The 19,318-nt window shown below is 56.8% G+C and overlaps 1 protein-coding gene across 2 annotated transcripts in view; it reads left to right on the forward strand.

Moving 5' to 3' along the window:
* The window catches only part of PARVB (parvin beta), a 96,382-nt gene that overhangs the window by 57,819 nt on the left and 19,245 nt on the right, over positions 1 to 19,318 (forward strand). For both annotated transcript variants that reach the window (XM_032416518.1, XM_032416517.1), the window contains 5 exons: positions 4,240 to 4,342; positions 9,701 to 9,841; positions 11,112 to 11,227; positions 14,005 to 14,063; positions 16,911 to 16,930. In XM_032416518.1, the coding sequence (XP_032272409.1) occupies positions 4,240 to 4,342; positions 9,701 to 9,841; positions 11,112 to 11,227; positions 14,005 to 14,063; positions 16,911 to 16,930 (439 nt within the window). The remainder of the gene's footprint in view (positions 1 to 4,239; positions 4,343 to 9,700; positions 9,842 to 11,111; positions 11,228 to 14,004; positions 14,064 to 16,910; positions 16,931 to 19,318) is intronic.

The following is a 19,318-nucleotide window of genomic DNA, read 5'->3' on the forward strand; positions in this document are numbered from 1 at the left end:
GGATACTGTCACTTGGTGCCTATAATCGCTGTAAACTTGCTGATAAAAGGACCATGGTAGTGCTTTGTAGGATTAAAGGATCGAGGATGAGGTCCTTCTTGCCAGGAGCCAGGTTGCTGGTGGCCGGGGGGAGACAAAGGGATGGGGCAGGTCTTCCTGTGATAGCTAGCAGCTGTGTAACCAGGGTCCTGGGAGGGTGGGTGATGGGGTCCGGATGGCTCAGTGGGTCCCCCCCCCCGCCCCCCCCGCCATGGATGTCGGGACAGGAGGGGGCAGATGTCCTCACAGCTCCAGATGCTCCCAGCTGCTTCTAGACCTTTCCCTCCCTCCTTGGACTGTCTCCCGTTATTCTCCCCTTCCTCATTGGTGCCTCCAGCCCGTGGCACGGGTCTTCCTCTTGACCTTCTTACACCATTCCCGAGACCTCAGCACCCTGGAGGCGTCCCACGCACCCGCCCAGCCGCTCCCCTCCTCCGTCCATCTCCCCGCCCAGCCACTCCCCTCCTCCGTCCATCTCCCCGCCCAGCCGCTCCCCTCCTCCGTCCATCTCCCGGTCCTCCGCCCTGCTTCGCCTGCCCATTCCCAGGGTCATCTCCGACCCTCGTTCCTGCCCCACCTGTGCCCTCTGTCATGTCTGGGTGCATCCCCATCCTGCTAGTGCCCACGGTCGCTCTCCTCATCCACCACCCTGAGCGGCTTCATGGCTGCTGCCCTTGAGGCCAGGTGGGCATCTGGGGCTGGCTCTGCATCTCCCTTCCCCGGTCCTCCTGCCCCGGCTCCCCAACCTCACACCTCCCTGGTTGTTCTAGGTGGCCGCACGGCTCATCCCCATCCTCCTTCCTCTCTCTGCTCAGAGGCCACCTTCTCCAGGAAGCCCCCTGACCACCTGGTCCCAGATGGCCACTGTACCCTCCCCATCCCCAAACTCTGCCTTATTTTATTCAATAGACTTTATTTTCTAAAGAGTTTTAAAGTTATAGAAAAATAGCAAAAGAGAGTACAGAGAGTTCCCGTATACCCACACCTGATTTCCTCTCTTAACATTCTAGATCAGCATGGCACATTTGTTCAGTATTAATACGTTGTTGTTAACTAAAGTCCCCCTTTTATTCGGATTTCCTTAGTTTTTCCCCACTGTCCTTTTTCTGGTCCAGGCCCGCATCCAGGATCCCACACGACAGTTCATCATTGTGTCTCCTTAGCCCCTCTGGGCTCTGACAGTTTCTTAGACTTTCCTTGTTTATGATGACCTTGCCCATTTTGACGAGTATGGATTAGGAATTTTGGAGAATGCCCCTCTATGGGAATTTGTCTGATGTTTTGCTCCAGATTGGAGTGGGTAATGGGGTTTTAGGAGGAACACCAGAGAGGTAAATTGCCCTTCTCATCCCATCATATCAGGTCAGGGCACCTGCCATCACCGTGACTGATCCCTGTTGGCGTTTGACCTTCATCACCTGGCTTGGTGTCTCTGCCAGGCTTCTCCACTGTACCCGGCCTTGTTTTTCTCTTTAACATTGATCACAAGTCTGAAAGTGTATATATTTGTGGATCTTTTCATGTCGGATTAGAATGTAAGAACAGAGGTCCCGTCTGTCTTGTTTATTCCCAGAGTCTCACACATAGTGGGTGCTCTGTAAATTGGTTAATCAACTTGGTGGCTGCTTCTGGCAGGCAGTGAGCCCCGAGTGCTGGGGACGGAGCCGCTGGTGCCATAGTTCCCACTTGCGGAGAGCTTTGGGTCCAGTGGGGGAGATCATTACACACGGAGATGTGTTCCCATTGTAAATGTGAACAGGGTCAGGGAAACGGTGCTTGGCTGTGCTGAGAGGCTGATGGGGCGCGTGGCCTGGATGGGACACGGCGGTCAGAGAATGATAGGGAAGTTTGAGACCTGAAGGATGAGTGAGAGCTGGCCAGGCCATTGGGGGAGGGGGGAGATGTGTTCAGGTTGGAAGGAATGGCACGTGCAAAGGTCCTGAGGTAGAGAGGAGCTTGGGGTTCTTAAGAACACCAGCAAGGAGGCAGGATGCTCGGTTGGAAGTGGCCTTGGTTCAAGGAGGTGGTTTAGTCAAGGATGGTGAAGAGGAGAAGGTGAAAAGTGGACCCAGTTATGAGGTGGGCAGAAGTGGGGTGAGGGGTGAAGTCCAGGCTCTTGACACTGGTGGATGGTGTTCTGTTTCTTTCCCAGAAAATGAGCAGGTTTGGAGGCAGATGAATTCTTTCAGAGATGCTTTTAGGGACAGCTGAGCAGGAGGATCGTGGAGATGGGGCTGCATATTTGGGGGTTTCTGATTTGGGGACAGCATTGGAAGTTGTGGGAAGGCATGAGCTGGCCTTGGAAGAGAGTGGAGAGCGAGAAGAAGAGTTGTCCAGGGCGAGGGCTCAAGAGGCCTGTAGAGGTCAAGGAGGACCCCCAAGGGAACTGGAAGGGAGGTCAGAGAGGAGGACACAAGCCGGGCGAATGCGGTGTCTGTGGAGGAGAGTGCTGGAAGGCGGGAGGGGAGGCAGCTCGGCTAGGGGCTGAAGGTTCAGTCATGGCCCTGGGCAGGGCAGTGAGGTCCAGGTCCAGCTGCCAGACCCCAGGCCAGGCTCTCAACCCAGGCAGCTGGCCCTGGGGAGGGAGAGGGAGGGAGAGGGAGGGAGCGGAGCGTGGGGGGACGGTGTGGGAGAACTGTAACTGGCTCCATCTTGCTGACCTTTCAGGATGGCTTTGTTGGAACCAGAATGCCACAGAGCTGCTCACCTCTTTCTTCCTCCAGAACTGCCTTTAATTTATGTTCACTTCTATTCTTCATGGGATTGTGTGTCTGATTTAATATTTTTGAGTTAGTGGGAAAACAGAAGATGCTTCACAGAAATTTGACTTGTGGCCAATTTTGCAGGTTACATCTGTTTCCAAGGGTGACAGAGAACACTATATTCTGGACTCGTGCCCTCTCGTTCATCTTTGAGAAGGGCCATAAAGTCCCATTTCCAAGAGGTCATTGAGACCAATTAGGTAGTTTTATTAGTTTTGCCTGCATAGGAAATTCCTGCGCTATTTTTGATCGAATCTGTTCCGGCATCCATTTTATTTCGTGGCTGAAGCGGGATTGGCCGAATGGAATCCTGTTTTTCCATAGATCTTTTCACAGCTGAAGCTGTCTTCTTTTATGATACGTCGCCGGCGAGGAGAATGGAAACTTGTCGAGAAAAGTCTCCAGTGGAAGGCTGGCCTAGAGAAGCGAGCGCATGTCCACAGCAGCATGACTCACCAAAGCCACAAAAAGTGGCGACAACGCAGATTCTCATCAACTGTGATGAGAGGATCCGTGAAACGTGATAGATCCGTGCGCTGGGATGTCATTCCGCCACGGGAAGGAATAAAGTTCTGATGCGTGCTTCGGCATGGATGAGCTTTGAAAACATCATGCCCAGCGAGAGAAGCCAGACACAGGAGATCACGTATTATGTGAAACAAAGTTGATATGAAACTTATAGGAAATCAATTGCATTTGCACGAGATTGCATTTATATGAAATATCCAGAATAGGCTAATCCACAGACCGAGAACAGAGTTGAGTGGTTGGAAGGAGGGGTCGGAGGGCCTGCTACTGGCTACGGGTTTCTTTTGGGGCAATGAAGTTGTTCTCAGTTGATTGTGGCGATGGGTGCCTGATTCTGTAAAGACCAAAAACCCCTGAATTGCACACTTTCAAAGGGTGAATTGCATAGGATGTGAATTCCGTCTCAATAAAGCTGTTGAAAAGAAGAGGCGCTCAGAGCTGTCAGTCACGGGCCATCTGCGGCCGCCTTCTCTCCACGGCTTTAGGCTCAGGGTGACGGGGGACTGCTCTGGTGCAGACCCTGTGGGAGGGGAGGGATGGATGTCGTATGGGCCACCTGTCCTGCCTCGGGCCGCGAGGCGCGGTCCTGCTGATATTACTCGTGTAACCCCCTCCTCCAAGCCACAGTGAACAGTTATCCTCTTTTCCTTTTCCTGAGAGTGTCCCCGTCCACCCACGCTCCTGCCAGGAGGATGCCCAGGGTCACCACGGTGGCTGCCCTCCACCGTCCCGTCTTGAAGTCCCGCGGGAAGTCCAGCAGCCCAGGCCGCGTCTTTCCCTTCCTGTCTGCCTGGCCGCCATGCCGGGGCGCATCTCGGTGCCCACCAGCGCTCAGTTCCTAGGCTTGCTCTGGCCGTTGCCCTGGTCTGCCTGGCGTGGCGAGCGAGGCCATAATGCTCCTTGTCCCCAGGTTCTCATTGACTGGATCAACGACGTACTGGTGGAGGAGAGAATCATCGTGAAGCAGCTGGAGGAGGACCTTTACGACGGCCAGGTGCTGCAGAAGCTCTTGGGTGAGTCCACAGGCACCCCAGCAAAGGGCCACCGTGGGGTGGTCCCCAGGCTGGGCCACTCGATTCTCTGCAAGGTGGCATGGGCCACATGTCCTCAGGGTGGCCTGAGCCCATGCTCCAGGTGGCAGCTCCTGGGCTGCAGCAGGCCACGCCCAGCTTCCAGAACTTTCACGTGGGGACAGGGAGATGGGGCAAGAATGGTACCACTTCCTCTGTGGGTCAGCCCTCCTACAGGGTGGTGGGGAGGGAATGGCCCACATGTCATGCCCTTGCTCAGCCTGTCCTCCAGAAGTACATTTGGAGGGAAGAAGTTGTGTTTGTCTTGGTTGTTCCTCTGTTGGACGAAGATTCACCTTGTGGCAGGTGTGGATCTAGGCTCTGGGGGTGCAGTGGTAACAAGAAGGGGGGGTCCCCTCGCCCACCTGTCCCCCTACATTCTGGCAGAGGGAAGAAAGAGAAATGTTATGGGACACAAACAGATGCTTTAAGAGAGTGGCACGTGCTAGGAAGGAAGCCAGAAGGTCACGGGGCGGAGAGGGTTTGGGCAGTGGGGGCGGCTATCTGGGGAGGGGACATCTGAGCAGATGTCTGCACCACCAGCCTCAGAAGAACATTCCAGGCCAAGACTCGGATGTGAGGAAGACTCTGTAGTGTTTAAAGATTAGTGGAAGGAGGCTGCAGGAGGTGGGGGAGAGGGGTCGTGGGGGTGCTGGACGGGGCCGGGAAGATGGATGAGGCTAGATCGCGTCCGGCAAAGGCTTTTATTCCAAGTGACAGGGAACCGCTAGAGCTTTTGAGCAGGGCCGTGACATGATCTGAGCTAAGTGTTTTATGAAGTCACCTGGGCTTCTGGGTATAGAAGGGGGGGGTCGGGAGCAGGAGCTGAGATCGGTCAGGAGGCTGTTCCAGCAGCCCGGGCATCAGATGAAGCGGCTCAGACTACGGGGAGGTGCAGACCCGAGGGGAGGGATCTTGGAGGTTGGAGCTGCCAGAGATGTGAAGGCTGACATGACAGCCAGGTCTGTGGCCTGAGCAGCTGGGGAACCAGGGGCCCCTTGGGAGGAGCGTGGGGGGTGGGGAACGAGGAGGTGGGTGTTGCAGCAGCCGGGGCCTGTTCTACCTGAGTCAGCGGCCAGGTGAGGGTGGAGAGCTCGGCAGCAGAGGTGATGCTTAGCGCCATGGTACCCAGGGGCCTCACCTGGAGAGGGTGGTCCAGATTCATTAGTTGGCTGAAGACCAAATGGCCAGAAATTTCTCAGTATTTGGCTGAGCCAGGGATCCCCGTCTTGGAATGACTCCCACGGTACAAGAATAAATTTGAAATGTTATCGGGATTGGTAATCATTAACACCAGTTTATTATTAAAAATGGCGGTCAGGTGGAATCATTATATTGTATGCCTGAAACTAATGTAACGCTCTACATGAATTATGTGTGGATAAAAAAAAGCGTCGGTCAGAGTTTTGATGTTTTAGATCGTAGTGTTGGTGTGGTCATTCCCAGGGTCATCCTCAGCCCTGTCGGGGGCTATGATCCCCTCAGGGTCGTTATACTGGACATTCGTGATGACAGATGCTTTCAGTAGAGAAGGGGCGGGGAGCGCATGGGTCTTCGGATCCGCCAGCGAGGATTCTTCTGATGGGGTTGCTGCCTCCTTGTCTGAGGTGAAGACCGAGCTCCCCTTCGGCTCTTGGACTCAAAGAGTTGGCCGTGAGTGACGCCGCTGTCTTATTGAAACGATCCCTTAAGCAGGTGCCTGGTTCCCTGCCGGAGGGAGATACTTCCTAGCATTTTCAGAAGCAAACTTAAGAGTGTTGCACTCAAATTTTTTCCTTCCGATGCTTCTGCATGCCCCTGTGGCTTCATTCACCCAGTTGCTTGAAAAAATCGTGTCCTAAGCCTGAGTTCTAGCGGGGCGGGGAGGGGGGCGGGTTGCTGGTACCATCACCGGATCACAGGACAGGCTCTGAATTTGCCTGTAAATGGTGCCGGCCCCTCCCAGGCGACGAGTGAGAGGGGCATCTTTAGAGCAGGTATCAGGTAAGAATTTTTGCCCCTCAAGGCACGTCCTTTGGTACCCCCCTCAGCTGGCAAATGTCACACTCGATCTGAAGCTGCGTGATTGTCCGTCGTCCTGCGTTGCTGTGTTACCCTCTGGGTTGCGGGAGGCTGGCTCTGGCAGCTGACTTCCATCCCGTGTGAATATCGTACTTGAGTCCTTAATAAGGCGATTCCAGAATCTCTCATATGTCAAGTGGGTTGACACGCCCCTCTGTGGGAGGAGAAGAACCATGGAAGAGAATTTTCGGATCTGAACAGAAAACCAGCATGTCTTGCCTGGTTGGTGATCACTCACTGCTGATGTCGCTGCGCTCACGAGATGCAGCAGGGACCCGCGTGAGCACATGGTCCCCGAGCCCAGGGTTAGCAGGAATGACACCGCGTGGACTGGACGTTCGGCTTGTCACTGTCCCCAAAGGCAGAAGCCAAAGCCAGAAAGGAGACTGTGGCCGAGTGCCGAGGCCAAAGCTGACCTGTGCATCTGGAGAGAGGAGAGGGGTGCGGCCAGGGCCCTGGGTGGGCAGGAAGGGGTCGGGAAGAGGAGGAGCCAGCGAAGGAGTCTGAAGGGTCCAGCTGTAGGGAGGAGGCAGGGAGGGGTAGGGGAAGGGTGTTTCAGGGAGGCAGGAGTGAGGACAGAGAGTGGACCTCTGGATTTGGCCATGTGAGATCACCAAGTGCGAGTCCGCAGCAGAACCCCAGCTGGGTCCCTCTTCTTTTTTTTTTTTTAAAGATTTTATTTATTTATTTGACAGAGAGAGACAGCGAGAGAGGGAACCCAAGCAGGGGGAGTGGGAGAGGGAGAAGCAGGCCTCCCGCAGAGCGGGGAGCCCAATGCGGGGCTTGATCCCAGGATCCTGGGATCATGACCTGAGCTGAAGGCAGACGCTTAACGACTGAGCCACCCAGGCGCCCCTGGGTCCCTCTTCTTGAGAGCGGACCCTGGAAGCAGCTGCCGACTCTGCCCTGTGGCAGGTTTCGGCGGGTGTAACTCTTCCGCAAGGTGGGCCATGTGTGGGCAGAGGGAGGGTGCCCCTGCCGGGGTCCCGGGGCCTCCTGGGCTGGCTGTGGTCCCGCTTCTAACTCATGGCACTCCCTTCTCCTTGCAAAAGGCAGGCCCTTCCCTGCACAGGGAGTGTTCACAGCCCTGCATTCAGCCTCACCACGTTTGCCTGCCACATCTGAGGATCCACCCCAGCTTCCTCGGTCCCTCTCTGTGCTCTGCAGCCAGGTGTGGGCCGCAGCAAGGCCAGCAGAGGCTGGAGCCGCCCCTGGGGCCCATCGGTAGGCAGAGTGATGCCGGCGACTCAGGCAGCCAGATGTGTGATCCTCTCCCACGTGGCAGGGCTAGCAGGACCAGCCTCAGGCAGCACCCAGGTGCAACCAGCCTCCTCGGTTCCTGTCATTGGCTGAATTGTGTCCCCCCCCCCCCAGAAGTCATAAGTTGAAATCCTAATCCCTAGGACCTCAGAATGTGACTGTATTTGGAGACAGGGTCTTTCTAGAAGTCATTAAGTTAAAGTGAGGTCATTGGGGGGTGGGCCCTAAACCCATACGGCTGGTGTCCTTTTAAGAAGAAGAGATCAAGACAGACACACATAGCGGGACAGCCACGTGAGGACACGGGGAGAGAGGCCTCAGGGGAAAGCAGCTCTGCCAGCCCCTGATCTCAGATTTCTAACCTGCAGGATCCTGAGAGAAAGTACATTTGCATTGTTTACGCCCCCTGGTCTGAGGTCCTCTGTGACCGCAGCCCTCACAGGCTGGTGCAGTTTCCTTTCCGCCTCCAGCACGCCTCCTCCTTCAGCCTGGGTATCACGGCCACGTTCAGCCTGCAGGGCTGTGGGGTTGGCTGGTGGAGGGGACGGCAGAGGCGTACCGGGCTCCCCGTCTCCCGGCAGGCGAGGCTCTTGGACCACCCGGCTCTGTAACCCTCCTTCCTTCCCCAGGATCCTCCGCTCTGCCCTGTCACACCTGGGGGACGTGCTGTGTATTCTCAGGGTGTTCATAGGGAACAGCTGTGGCGTATCCAGCTAGGACCTGTCAGAGGCAGAGGGCCATCAGAATATATAAACAGCAACCACTTCTAGCCCCGGCTGGATGCATTTGGTTGAGCTGCTTTGTTTTGCTTCTAGCACTCACGGCTGCAGCCCGATGTTATGGAGGTGAGGTTGCCTCCCCCACGGGGGAGCCTCTTGTCTGTGCTGCATCCAGCCCCAGGACAGTGCCTGGTGCACAGAAGGTGCTCATGTAACTGCTTTGTGAGCTAACGAAGGAAGGAAGCAAAGGAAGAAGCATCCCAAGCCCCACAGGCATTGCTCTGTAATGATACTATCCTGGGGGGAATATTAAAACGGTTTGCTCTTGTTCTAATCGAGGGAGGGGAGGACATGGGGAGAGAATGCTGAGTTAGCGGGCCTCCGGACGGAATGCCGTACACAGGGCTTTGGGGGGACCACTTGCGAAACGGGAGCCCCACCGTGACCAGCCTGGCCTCCGCTGTCTGCTGTCCCCCCCTTCAGTGCTGCAGCCAGCAGCCACGTCCTGGCTCGCGGCCAGTTGGGCTCTGTGCCGGGCGCCGTGGTCACCCTCCCGGGGAACAGGTCGCCGTGTTCTGCGATGCTGCTGCTGTTGATTTGCTGAGGAGAGACATCCCATCAGGAGACACCTGGGTCTTAGAGCCCCTTCTTGCCTTGCCCCTTAGCAGGTGGGGGGCCCACGCGGCGGCAAAGTGGGTGGGGCTCCCACCGAGGCCGGGCTCGGGGTCAGTCACCGGATCTGGAGCAGATGTGGCGGTTCTTGTCGGGCTTGTCGGGGTCCTCCAGGGAGCTTCCGGCTCACTCTCGGGGATAAAGCCGTTTGTGGTGGTGTCTGTGAACATCTCGCCATCCTTACCGCGGTGTCCTGCTGTTAGAGAAACAAGAGGACCCAGTGCACCGCCTCCTCCGCTCCGGCCCCGTCCCCGTCCCTGCGGGTCTCCTCCCTGCCTCCCAGTTGCACCTTGAGTCATTTTTTCCATGTCACGTGCCTAGAATGTTCCCGAGTGGGACACCTCCAGGTCTGCCCTCGACCTCCACACCCCCTTTCCGCTCTGGAGTACTTTTCCAAGGAACACAAAGGACTAGGAAGCTCGGAGCTCCGTGGCTCCCCATCCTGACAGCGCCCCACTGCTCTGTGATGATCTGCTCGCCCCGGGCTGGGTGGGGGAGTGGTCCCCTTGCGGCTGGGGCACCAGGCGGCCCCGAGACCCTCCAGCGTTTCCTCACGCCCTGCGTCTTGCTCTTGTCCTTCTCGTTGCAGAAAAACTGGCGGGCTGCAAGCTGAATGTGGCTGAGGTGACACAGTCCGAGATCGGGCAGAAGCAGAAGCTGCAAACGGTGCTGGAAGCCGTGCAAGGCCTCCTGCGGCCCCATGGCTGGGCGCTCCAGTGGACCGTGGACTGTGAGTAGGCTCGGGGGACACCGAGCCTGTCCCCTCAGCTCTCCACACTGTCATTCATCGTGGCCTTTCTGGGCTTGCACGTTCAAAACCCGTTCCCGCTGCTGCTCTATGGAAGGCAGCTAGGACAGGCCAAAGCCAGCGTCCCCACTCTTGGGAGCTAGCTCCTAGGTGAGAGACGAGGTCACGCCTGTCATTGCCCTTTTTCCCCCCTTGCTTCTGAGAGGAAAGAAGTTGGTTCTGTTTGGGTGGGGCAGGGGAGGCTCCCAGAGGAAGGAGGGGAAAGAGAGAAGCTCTGTGGGGTTTTTGGAAGGGACCCAACCCCGGGTCCTCATGGCACCAACAGCAAATGAGCTGTTCTAGCCGTGACCCGTTGGCGCAGGTCCTCGGGGATAAATCACAGCGTGCTGCCACCACCAGTATGTGACATCACGGTATTCTCAGCCAAGACCTCAAGCCGGAAAGGTGAAGAACTAAAGCGAGAGGGCGCCTGGGTGGCTCAGTCGTTAAGCGTCTGCCTTCGGCTCAGGTCATGATCCCAGGGTCCTGGGATCGAGCCCCGCATCGGGCTCCCTGCTCGGCGGGAAGCCTGCCTCTCCCTCTCCCACTCCCCCTGCTTCTGTTCCCTCTCTCGCTGTGTCTCTCTCTGCCAAATAAATAAATAAAATCTTAAAAAAAAAAAAAAAAGAACTAAAGCAAGAGAAGCCGGAAAGTTCTTTGTTGGGGCTGCCCCGCCCAGCACCCCCCCCATCCTCAGTGCAGGGCAGGCAGGGCCTGGCCAGGAAGCTCTCCACCCCCCTCCCCCGGAGCACCATCCACCCTTGCTTCCCTCCCTTGTGTAGGAGGTTGATAGTGCAGAGGGAGACCTTTTAAGCGCCAGGGATAATAATGCACATTATTGTGACGGCTAAGTGGCCACGATGACCCATCTTCCACAAAATTCTCCCTTCCCTATGCTAATTTCACTCTCCTGCCCGCTCCGTCTCCTTATCACACCACCCAGTTGACCCCTTTTAAAAATGCTGTGCTTTTGAAAGTGGTTGCACATGTCACCTGAAAGCCAACAGGAAGGGAAAAAATTAGAAAAGAGAAGTAAATTCATACAAGGCGCTCATTGTCTTCGTTTTTCCGTGGCCAGTGTTTTTTTTTTCCGCCCATGGTTTTTCTCTGCGGTCTTGTTTGGACGCAGCGTCTTTATTGCCTTTTGGACATGGGCTCGGGGCTCCTGCAAAACCTGATCTAAACTAGCTCCCTTCTTCCCTCCCCCGACAAGCAATTCACGGGAAGAACCTGGTGGCCATCCTCCACCTCCTCGTGTCCCTGGCCATGCACTTCCGGGCCCCGATCCGCCTCCCCGAGCACGTGTCCGTGCAAGTGGTTGTTGTGCGGGTGAGTATCGGGCTTGCCCTCCATGCTACCAGAGGGGTGTGGGGACGCTTTCCCCCCGTGGATTCCCTCCCTGCTGCTTTTTTTTTTTTTCCTCCTAAGAGGCTACCTTCTGTTTTCCCCTCTTGACAAAAATGTGTGTCTCGCCCTGGCTTGGAGACAAATGATTGGAGCCGGAACAATGGCACTGATTTGGAGAGAGGCAGATTCAAAGCCATGAGCGTATTGAGGTTTAATTTTCCAGATTTTTTTTTTTAAAGAACATTCATTTCTCTCCAAAGCCAAGTAGTTGGAACTCAGTTCTCTTGAATGAGATTACTCACCGGAGAGGGTTGAGACCAGCGGTAGGAAATAGATACCCCAATTAAAGCTCCTCTGCATCTGCTCTGCATTCTATCCCTCATTCCCCATGATCTCTCTCTTAGGGTCGTTTCTCTTGCTTCCCTTGGAGAAATGTAACTGGGAGCCAGGGTCCTTCTGACAGGGACAGAGCAGCCTTTCCTACCGTGTCCCCTGCATTTAAGGGGACAGACCCAGCCCTGGCTCTGTGTTTGCGGTCTTGTCCAGTAAATGCGTATGAAGCACCTACTGTGTCCTTGGCACTGGGCACTGGCTATTGGGGACACCAAATGGGGAAAACACTCTGATTGTGAAAGCACCGCTCTCCTGCCAGACCGATGAGGTTTCACTCGGAACCCGGATGTCTGTGTGTTTATAGACTTGCGATGTCCAAGTCCATGCTTTCCCTTATCGGCCCCGTGCTCTGCGGGCTGCAGGGCTCTGGCTGGTCCCAGTTTTCCGAAGCCGTCTGACCCCTCCGTTACCCCGGGAGCTTGGCCCTGACCCGGCGGGCGGGAATGCCCCTTTCTGGCATCAGGGGAGGGTTACCCCCCGCCGTGTGGCCCTGCTTGCTTCCTAAGGCGGGATGTTTGTGGTCAGTGGTGGTGATGGGGTCAGGGACCATTCCTGCTGCCCTAGCCCTGGGCGCCCACTCGAGGCGGCCAGCCGGGAAAGGCTTCCCAAGGACACGTGGGCATGTGGTTCCCAAACCCGTGTCCGTCAGAATCGAAGCCCCATGAGCGCCGTACAGCTCAGTAATCAAGGCATTTCCTTTCAGGCCTGCGCTTTGGTCCAAGAAAATCTTTTGGGTTTTCAGAAAGTTTTACTGACTCGGGCAAACCCTTCTTTGCTGGCGCCTCCTGCCTGACCAGGGTTACGGAAGGATTCTTTGGGCCACACCCAAAGGGGTATGAATCAGGGACCGGGGGTTCCGGGAACTGGCCTCAGAAGCCCGCCTCCCAGAGCCCAGGGCCTGTCAATCCATGTCCGCTTATCCGGTCGGAGATGGGAAATGCAAGGAATATGGGGGTCTGTGGAGGGAAGGGATGGGGACAGGGGCCTCATTTACCACCTGGCAGCATGGCCTTGGGCGATCACTTGATTTCTCCGAGTTGCAGTGATTTCCCCAGAAATCTGAGATTATGCTATAAACCTCTGAAATGCTTAGCTTCATGTGTGAGTACCTCGCCCTGGGCCTGGCATTTAGTAGGTGCCTAATACGTGCATGGATGAGTAAGTGAGTGAAATGTCTCAGCACCTCCCTCGGTGGGCTCTCCTGGGAAGCCGTGAGACCGCTGATGGCCGCTCAAGGGTGGTTGCCTGCATTTGTAAGAACCAGCCACGAGAATTCCCTGGAGGCCAAGTTCAGGAAGAGTTGGGGAGCTCAGATCTCGGGAGGTGTCCACGGCGGGTGGCCCGGTGGGAAGTGAGTTCCCTGTTTCTCGAGGGGTTCACGTAGGGGCTTGCAGTGCTTGGATTAGCTGGCTGCCGAGCACCACCCTGAGGTCCGGGGACGTCCAGGCTGCCCCCATCCCCGACCCCCCACCCCACCACCATCGCTGCGTCCCACACCTGTGGGGTTCCGGAGAAGTCCGTCACACACAGTGTCATGTCCTAGCGCTGCTATAGCAAAATACCACAACGTGGGTGTTTTGAAACAACAGACATTGTCCCCTCACCGTTAGGGAGGCCAGAAGTCCTACTCGGGGAGTTGGCAGGGCCCCGCTCCCTCCGAAGCCTCCAGGGGAGGATCCTTCCTTCCCCCTTCCTGCTTCTGGTGGCTGCAGGAGTCCTCCGCGTTCCTGATTGTAGACTCGTCTGTCCAGACTCGGCCTCTTTGTCCCTCAGCCTCTTCTCTCTATGCCTGCGTGTGTCTGTGGCTCTGTTTTCTCTTATAAGGACTCCAGTCATGTTGGATTTAGGACCTACCCTAGCCCCTTATGGCCTCGTCTTAATTAGCTGTATCTGCAGACATCCTGTTTCCAAACAAGGTCACGTTCTGAGGTTCGGAACTGTCAGGACTTCGGGGGGGACACACCCTACTTAGCCAAGTGTGCATGTTCTTACACTGGGTGCTTCCCTATGTTATGTGGGTTCCCTGTGCCCCTTACCTCTCCCAGCTGCACGGCGTAGGGGATCCCTTTGGGAGCTAGGGTGTTTCCCCTGAGACCCCCCTCCCCCCAGCTGCCGGCTCTCAGAGCAACGTGGAGAGCCTGTGGGGAGGGGATGGGAGGGGGGCAGTTTCCAGCCACCGAAAGGGTCACCCCCTGTGGTCACCTGCAGTCCGCCCCCGTGGGCGTGGCTTGGATGCTGCCCCTAAGGTGGTCTGGCCCCAGGCCGTCTGCACACAGCTCAGCTACCCTGCCAGTGATGTCCTTTCTCCCGTCCCCTCTGCCTGCCCACGTGTTTGTGTATTTATTTGTTCGTTTTGGGGTTTGCAGAAGCGGGAAGGCCTGCTGCATTCCAGCCACGTCACGGAGGAGCTGACCACAACAACGGAGTAAGTGGACCCCAGCTGGGGACCCGCACAGACGCAGGGGCCCATTTCCACGCACATCCCTCAACCCAAGGATGAGGTTTTCACACAAGCGCTGTCCTGGCTTTATGGCCTGCACCCACTCTCTTCAAAGATTTTTTTTCTCTTCTCTGGTGAGGAAGGGCAAGATTGCCGTTTGGTTTGGTATTTAAATGAGAAATTCTCCCAAATAGAAAAATACACAAACTACGTGCGGCACAGGAATTAGAACTTACTGAAGCTGCCCGAAATCTTTTGGAGTGGCACCGAGAATGATAAGCAAATAAAAATATAACCGATCCCATTCAGCATCTCTTACAAGGAAGAAAAGGCTAAGGGGAATTTAAAACATCGAGCTTTTGTAGGGTAGGTATGCTAGCATCTTCAGAGTTTTCCGTGTGAGGACGGAGTTCTTCTCCGAAGCCTTTGGACGTTTATTCCTTATTTTAGAAGGCGAACTTCAAGAATGTTGGGTGCGGGGAGGAGGTGTTCAGAATGGTTAGGGACCCCTTGTCCCCGCTCATTTATCCGTCCGTGCCTCAGCTCCGTTGGAGAGGGAGCCACCCTTCTGAACTAGAACTTCCCTTTGAGAGAGAGCTGAGCCGTCACTCATCTCTTAGAGAAAGCCAGAGGGCAACTTTTAAGAAGTCTAAAAGGCTTCAAATCCATTGAACGTAGCAAATTAAATGGTCTATTTTGCATGTAGCTTTTAGGCGCCCGCATGGCACCCTGTTAAGGATCTTTAAAATTCGCTGCATTTGTGACTCTCCACCAAACCCGGTTCAGATGAAACAGAACATTAAAGATTGATCGTCTCCGTGAACCCTCCCGCTCCGTTCATGGAGTGATTAATTACTGGGTCACCAATTGACGTCCGGTCTTTCACAGATCAGGCTACACGGGAGACCACTCCTGGCGAGGGAGCTGCCGGGTAAATTGGGGAGCCATTGCCATGCGATAGGCAGCACGTCTGTTCCAAGCCCATGGGGACTGGGGGTGGGGGAGGGGCGGCATGAGGGACAAGGGGCCCGGTGCTGGGCCCGGTCTATAGTGGCTGTCAGGCCTGGCCTGTTTGGGAGCAGGAGGAGGGGAACGAGGAGTAGAGTGGTGTCTTAGTTATCCATAGTTGTGTAGCAAACCACCCCAAAACCAAGAGGCTTAAAACCACAGTCCCTTTAGCTGCTGACAGTGCTGTGGGTCGGACCGGGCCGGGCTCAGCCGGGCAGGTGTTCATGCTGGCTGGTGGCAGGCCTCTGTCCCTGCCCCTGTGCCTCGTCCTTAGGGAGCCGGGCTTCCTCCCAGGTGCCCTCAGGGTTCTGACCCCCCCACACACAGTGTCCTCACACTCTGTGGGTCAGAGCAAGGCACAAGGTCATCCGAGGTCAGAGAGGGGGAGACGCACTGCCGGGCCCGTTGCAGCGGGCGGGCGTGCAGCCCTGGGAAGGAGCGTGGCCCCCTCCTGCAGTCTCCCAAGGGGTTTTGATGACCTGAGGGAGGGCAGCTGGGGGAGCTGGGAGCTCTGGAGTCGGGGCTAGTGGGTGGGCGAATGGCCCCGACGATTCACAGCAGTCACCAGCACGAGGGCCTACTATGCCGGGCACTGTGCTGGGCGCCCGAGAGGCTAAGGGGTTTGGGACGAGGGCTGGCGGTCTAGCTGGCCCAAAGGCCGTGTCCGTAGAAATGTGAATTCCAGCCCAGGCAGCTTGTAGGAAGTACTGTGTGGCCCCAGACTCAGCCTCCTGCCTGGTCTCCCCAACTCTGGGCTTGCTCTCCCCAATCCCTCCCCCTCTGTGTGGCCATAGGGGATTGGATGGAGCATCTAAATCATCAGGTGTCTGCAAAAACCACAAAGTACTGCCCCACCCGCCCGCTGGCCTTCCTGCTCTATCTGGCCTTGGTGCTCTGGCGGCCCACCCTCCCGCAGCCCCAGAGACTCTCCCTACCTTCTGTCTAGCCTCCGCCTCCTGTCCATTTCTCTAGAGCCGGCTCTGAGGTCCCCTTCTCCAGGAAGCCCTCCCTGTTTGCCAAACACAAGTGGGCTGACTTCCTTTTAGTTCCCATAGCGTCTCCTATATGTGACACTTTGGGTACCCATGGGCTGTGTTGAAATGTGGGCTTATGGGCAGGGCCACGGGGTTTATGGGAACGGGGTGTTTATTTCTGTATTTCCATGGCGTGCACATAGTAGCTACTCAAGAGAATGTTGTTAAATAAGATGGAGCCTAAGGGGCTTGAGTCTAGAGGGATTTGGGGATGATATAAAGACCTCCTTGCCTCTCAGGAGGCTCATCAGGGGAGGACCTGTGCACTGGGGTCGTTGCAGTCCTCATGGAGGGACTAGCCTCTGTGCCTGGTGGTTTCAGCCTCTGCCTGCTAGACTCAGGGCCCCAGTCTGTGATTCTTCAGCATCCCTGAGTTTCGTGATTCCCTGAATGTGCAGCATGCTTGCTCACCACAGTGGGACCCTTGCATAATCTGCACCCTTGGACTTCAAAGCTTCCCATTCAGCGGCTCCAGAAGACCCTGTTTTCTGCTGAACTGTTCTGCCTATTAACTGCTCCCATGATTTAAATTCCCCCCCAAATGGTATTAAAGGGGTGGTTTAACTGAAAGTGGCCACTTGCTGCCGATCTTGTGCAGACATTTAGAAATCCACACACACATTTGTCATTTGAATTAGAGGGACAGAGAATCTGTTAAAACAGGATTTACATTTTTACAAAAAGCCCTTCAACAGGGCAATTTGGGGTTCCCTTCATCGTGACCTCACCACACTGTGTTCTAAGCGACCCACTGACGGCTCTCTCTGTCTCTGTCTGTTCTCGTTTGCAGGATGATGATGGGTCGCTTCGGTAAGTACCTGTGGGGGTTGGGGGGCCCGAGGTCACGGGCACTTTGGGGCTGTGGCAGGAAGCTCCCGGATGCGTGGATACGCGCTGTCACATGGGGGTCAGGGCCTGCAGGACCCCGTGGGGTCTGTTGTAGCTCCCCCTGGGGTCTGTCTGCTTCTCCGACCTGCCTCAGGCGGCGGTGGGCGGGGGGGGGGAGAAGAAGAGCGTAGTGGGGGGTGGGGCGTGGTTATTCCCGTTAATTTCAGTGACTGTTCCCAAAGAGCTGTTCCCGACCCTGTGCCAAGCAGCATGACCCCATCTTCATCTCAGCAAGGGGTGGCAGATCACAGGACAGCTTGGGGCCGCATTTAAACCCTCAGGGTGGGGAGTGTGTTGTCCCGTGGGTCCCCCCCTGCCCCCCCCGCTCTCTGCCGCAGTCAGAGGCCATGTGAGTGAGCTCACTGCTTTGGGGGATATTTCAAAACAGAAAGCCCTCCACCCCCAAATACCACCTTCTGCAGTGAGCACAGCTGTTAGCAGGGGAAGTGGAAGCCAAGTAGAAGTTTTCCTGCGTGCCCTTCAAGCCTGCCCGGCTGGAGCTGGTCCTGCAGCTCTTGGGGGGAGGGGTGCCACCCTGGAGTCAGCCACGGGCCTGGCCACAGGGCCCCGTTCTCTCACGGGTATCACAGGGACCCGTGGCACGCGCTGTTGCTTGGTTGTGAAGAGGGGACGTGGCTCCCGGCGATGTCCTCAAACTTCTGCAGTAGGCCGAAGGCCGCGCTGGGCAAATTCACCATCTTCACAATTTTTAAGTAGCAATCCAGTCCTTTTTACATGTCTTTGTTATTTTTAAAGAAAGGGAGAGAAAAGGCAGGGGGGAGTGGGGCCGGCGTGGGCTCCCGGAGAGGACAAGGCATCAGGCCCTGTGTCCGAGGGGGGCCGTCAGAGCATCATTAAGTGCCTTTGATTTGCTGGGCGATGTCCTGTCCCTGTTTGGCACAGGCCTAGTTCGAGGTTTGGGGGACCCGGGAGCGTCCGTTCTGCGGGGGGCTGTGTGCCACTTCAAGGGGGCAGGAGCTGGGCCGAGAAGCCCCCGTGGCCCTGCGAATGGTGCATTAGGGTCTGGGGTGCAGGGTGGCGACTCGCTGGGAAAGAGCCCGGTGTCACAGTATGAAAAATGGATTCAGCCACTGTGTGAACGCAGGAGACGCATGAGCCTTCGGGGCCATGGAACCACGAGACGCCGGTGAATGTTATTATGTTATAGGCTCGCCCTGCTTAGGAAACGCGAGCAGGCTATTAGCGGGTGACAGGTGGTGAGTTCCGCCCCTTCTGCTGGAGCAAGCGCCGAGGTCCCCTCGGTACCCAGACCGGCAGCCTCCGCCGTAGCTGGGCCTCTGCCAGCCCTTCTCCCGTGGGACCCTCCGGGGCCCCTACAGCCCCCTGCCCACTGAGGTTGGACCTCCTTTCTGCCCCCCCCGGATCCTGGTCCCCGGCTTGCCCCTTGAGTTGGGGGTCAGGCTTCTCCTAAGGCACCCCTTTAACCCTTCACTCCTCCTTACTGTCCACCTTGGCTTAAGCTCAAGCCACAGCCCTGGAGGTGGCCTCCGAGCCCTTCAGACCACCCCTTTGCTTGCCCCCCGCCTCCTCGCTCCCCCGTTCATCCAAGAGCACCCCCAGATACCCCCTCCAGCTCTTGCCCTTGCCCTCTGCTCGGAATGCTCTCCCTCTGGATTCCCCCATGGCTCACCCTTCAGCTCCTTCTCAGGAGGCCTTCCCTGAGTGCCCTGCCCCCGCCCAGCCTGTCTCTTTACTCCAATCGCCGGTGCTCATAGGGAGCTGCCTGGCAGACTCGGGGCGCTGGGACAGTCTGGGGACCCTTGGTCCCTCCTTCTGTCCCTTTACCCATGGCTTCTTGACTGTAAGCATCCTGTGGGCTGGAGCTGTGTCTTCCTCAGCGTGCATCCCCCGCAGCCGCCAGCCCTGGGCCGCAGACATTCCAGGCGCTTCCACAATACCAGGTGGACCCTCCTTGGCTCATGTCTGCCTACTGGGTTTCGCAGGGGGTCCTGTTCTGTGCTCATTTCTCACCTGAGCACTCTGAGCTCGGGAGGGAGGGCTTGCCCTGCCCCCTCCAGAAGCCCCCCTTCCCTGAGTCATCCCTGTCCTGGCTGAGGTGGGCTGGGAGGCCCATCTCCCCAGAGGAGCTGGGTGCTGCTGCCTGGTCTCCATGGCAACGAGCTTGCTGGCTGCATCTACATCTCCTCTGCGGGCGGCCCCTCCCCTGCCCTGGGCTTCGGGACAGGGGAGAAGTGGGGAGAAGCTCTCCTCCTCCACTCCCCATCTCCTCCTCGGGTCTCCTCCTTTCTGCCAGCAGAGCTTGTGCCCCCACCGCAGCCTGACTGGGCC

Source organism: Phoca vitulina, unplaced genomic scaffold, assembly GCF_004348235.1.
Source record: "Phoca vitulina isolate PV1807 unplaced genomic scaffold, GSC_HSeal_1.0 scaffold19, whole genome shotgun sequence".
Classification (NCBI taxonomy): Eukaryota; Metazoa; Chordata; class Mammalia; order Carnivora; family Phocidae; genus Phoca; species Phoca vitulina.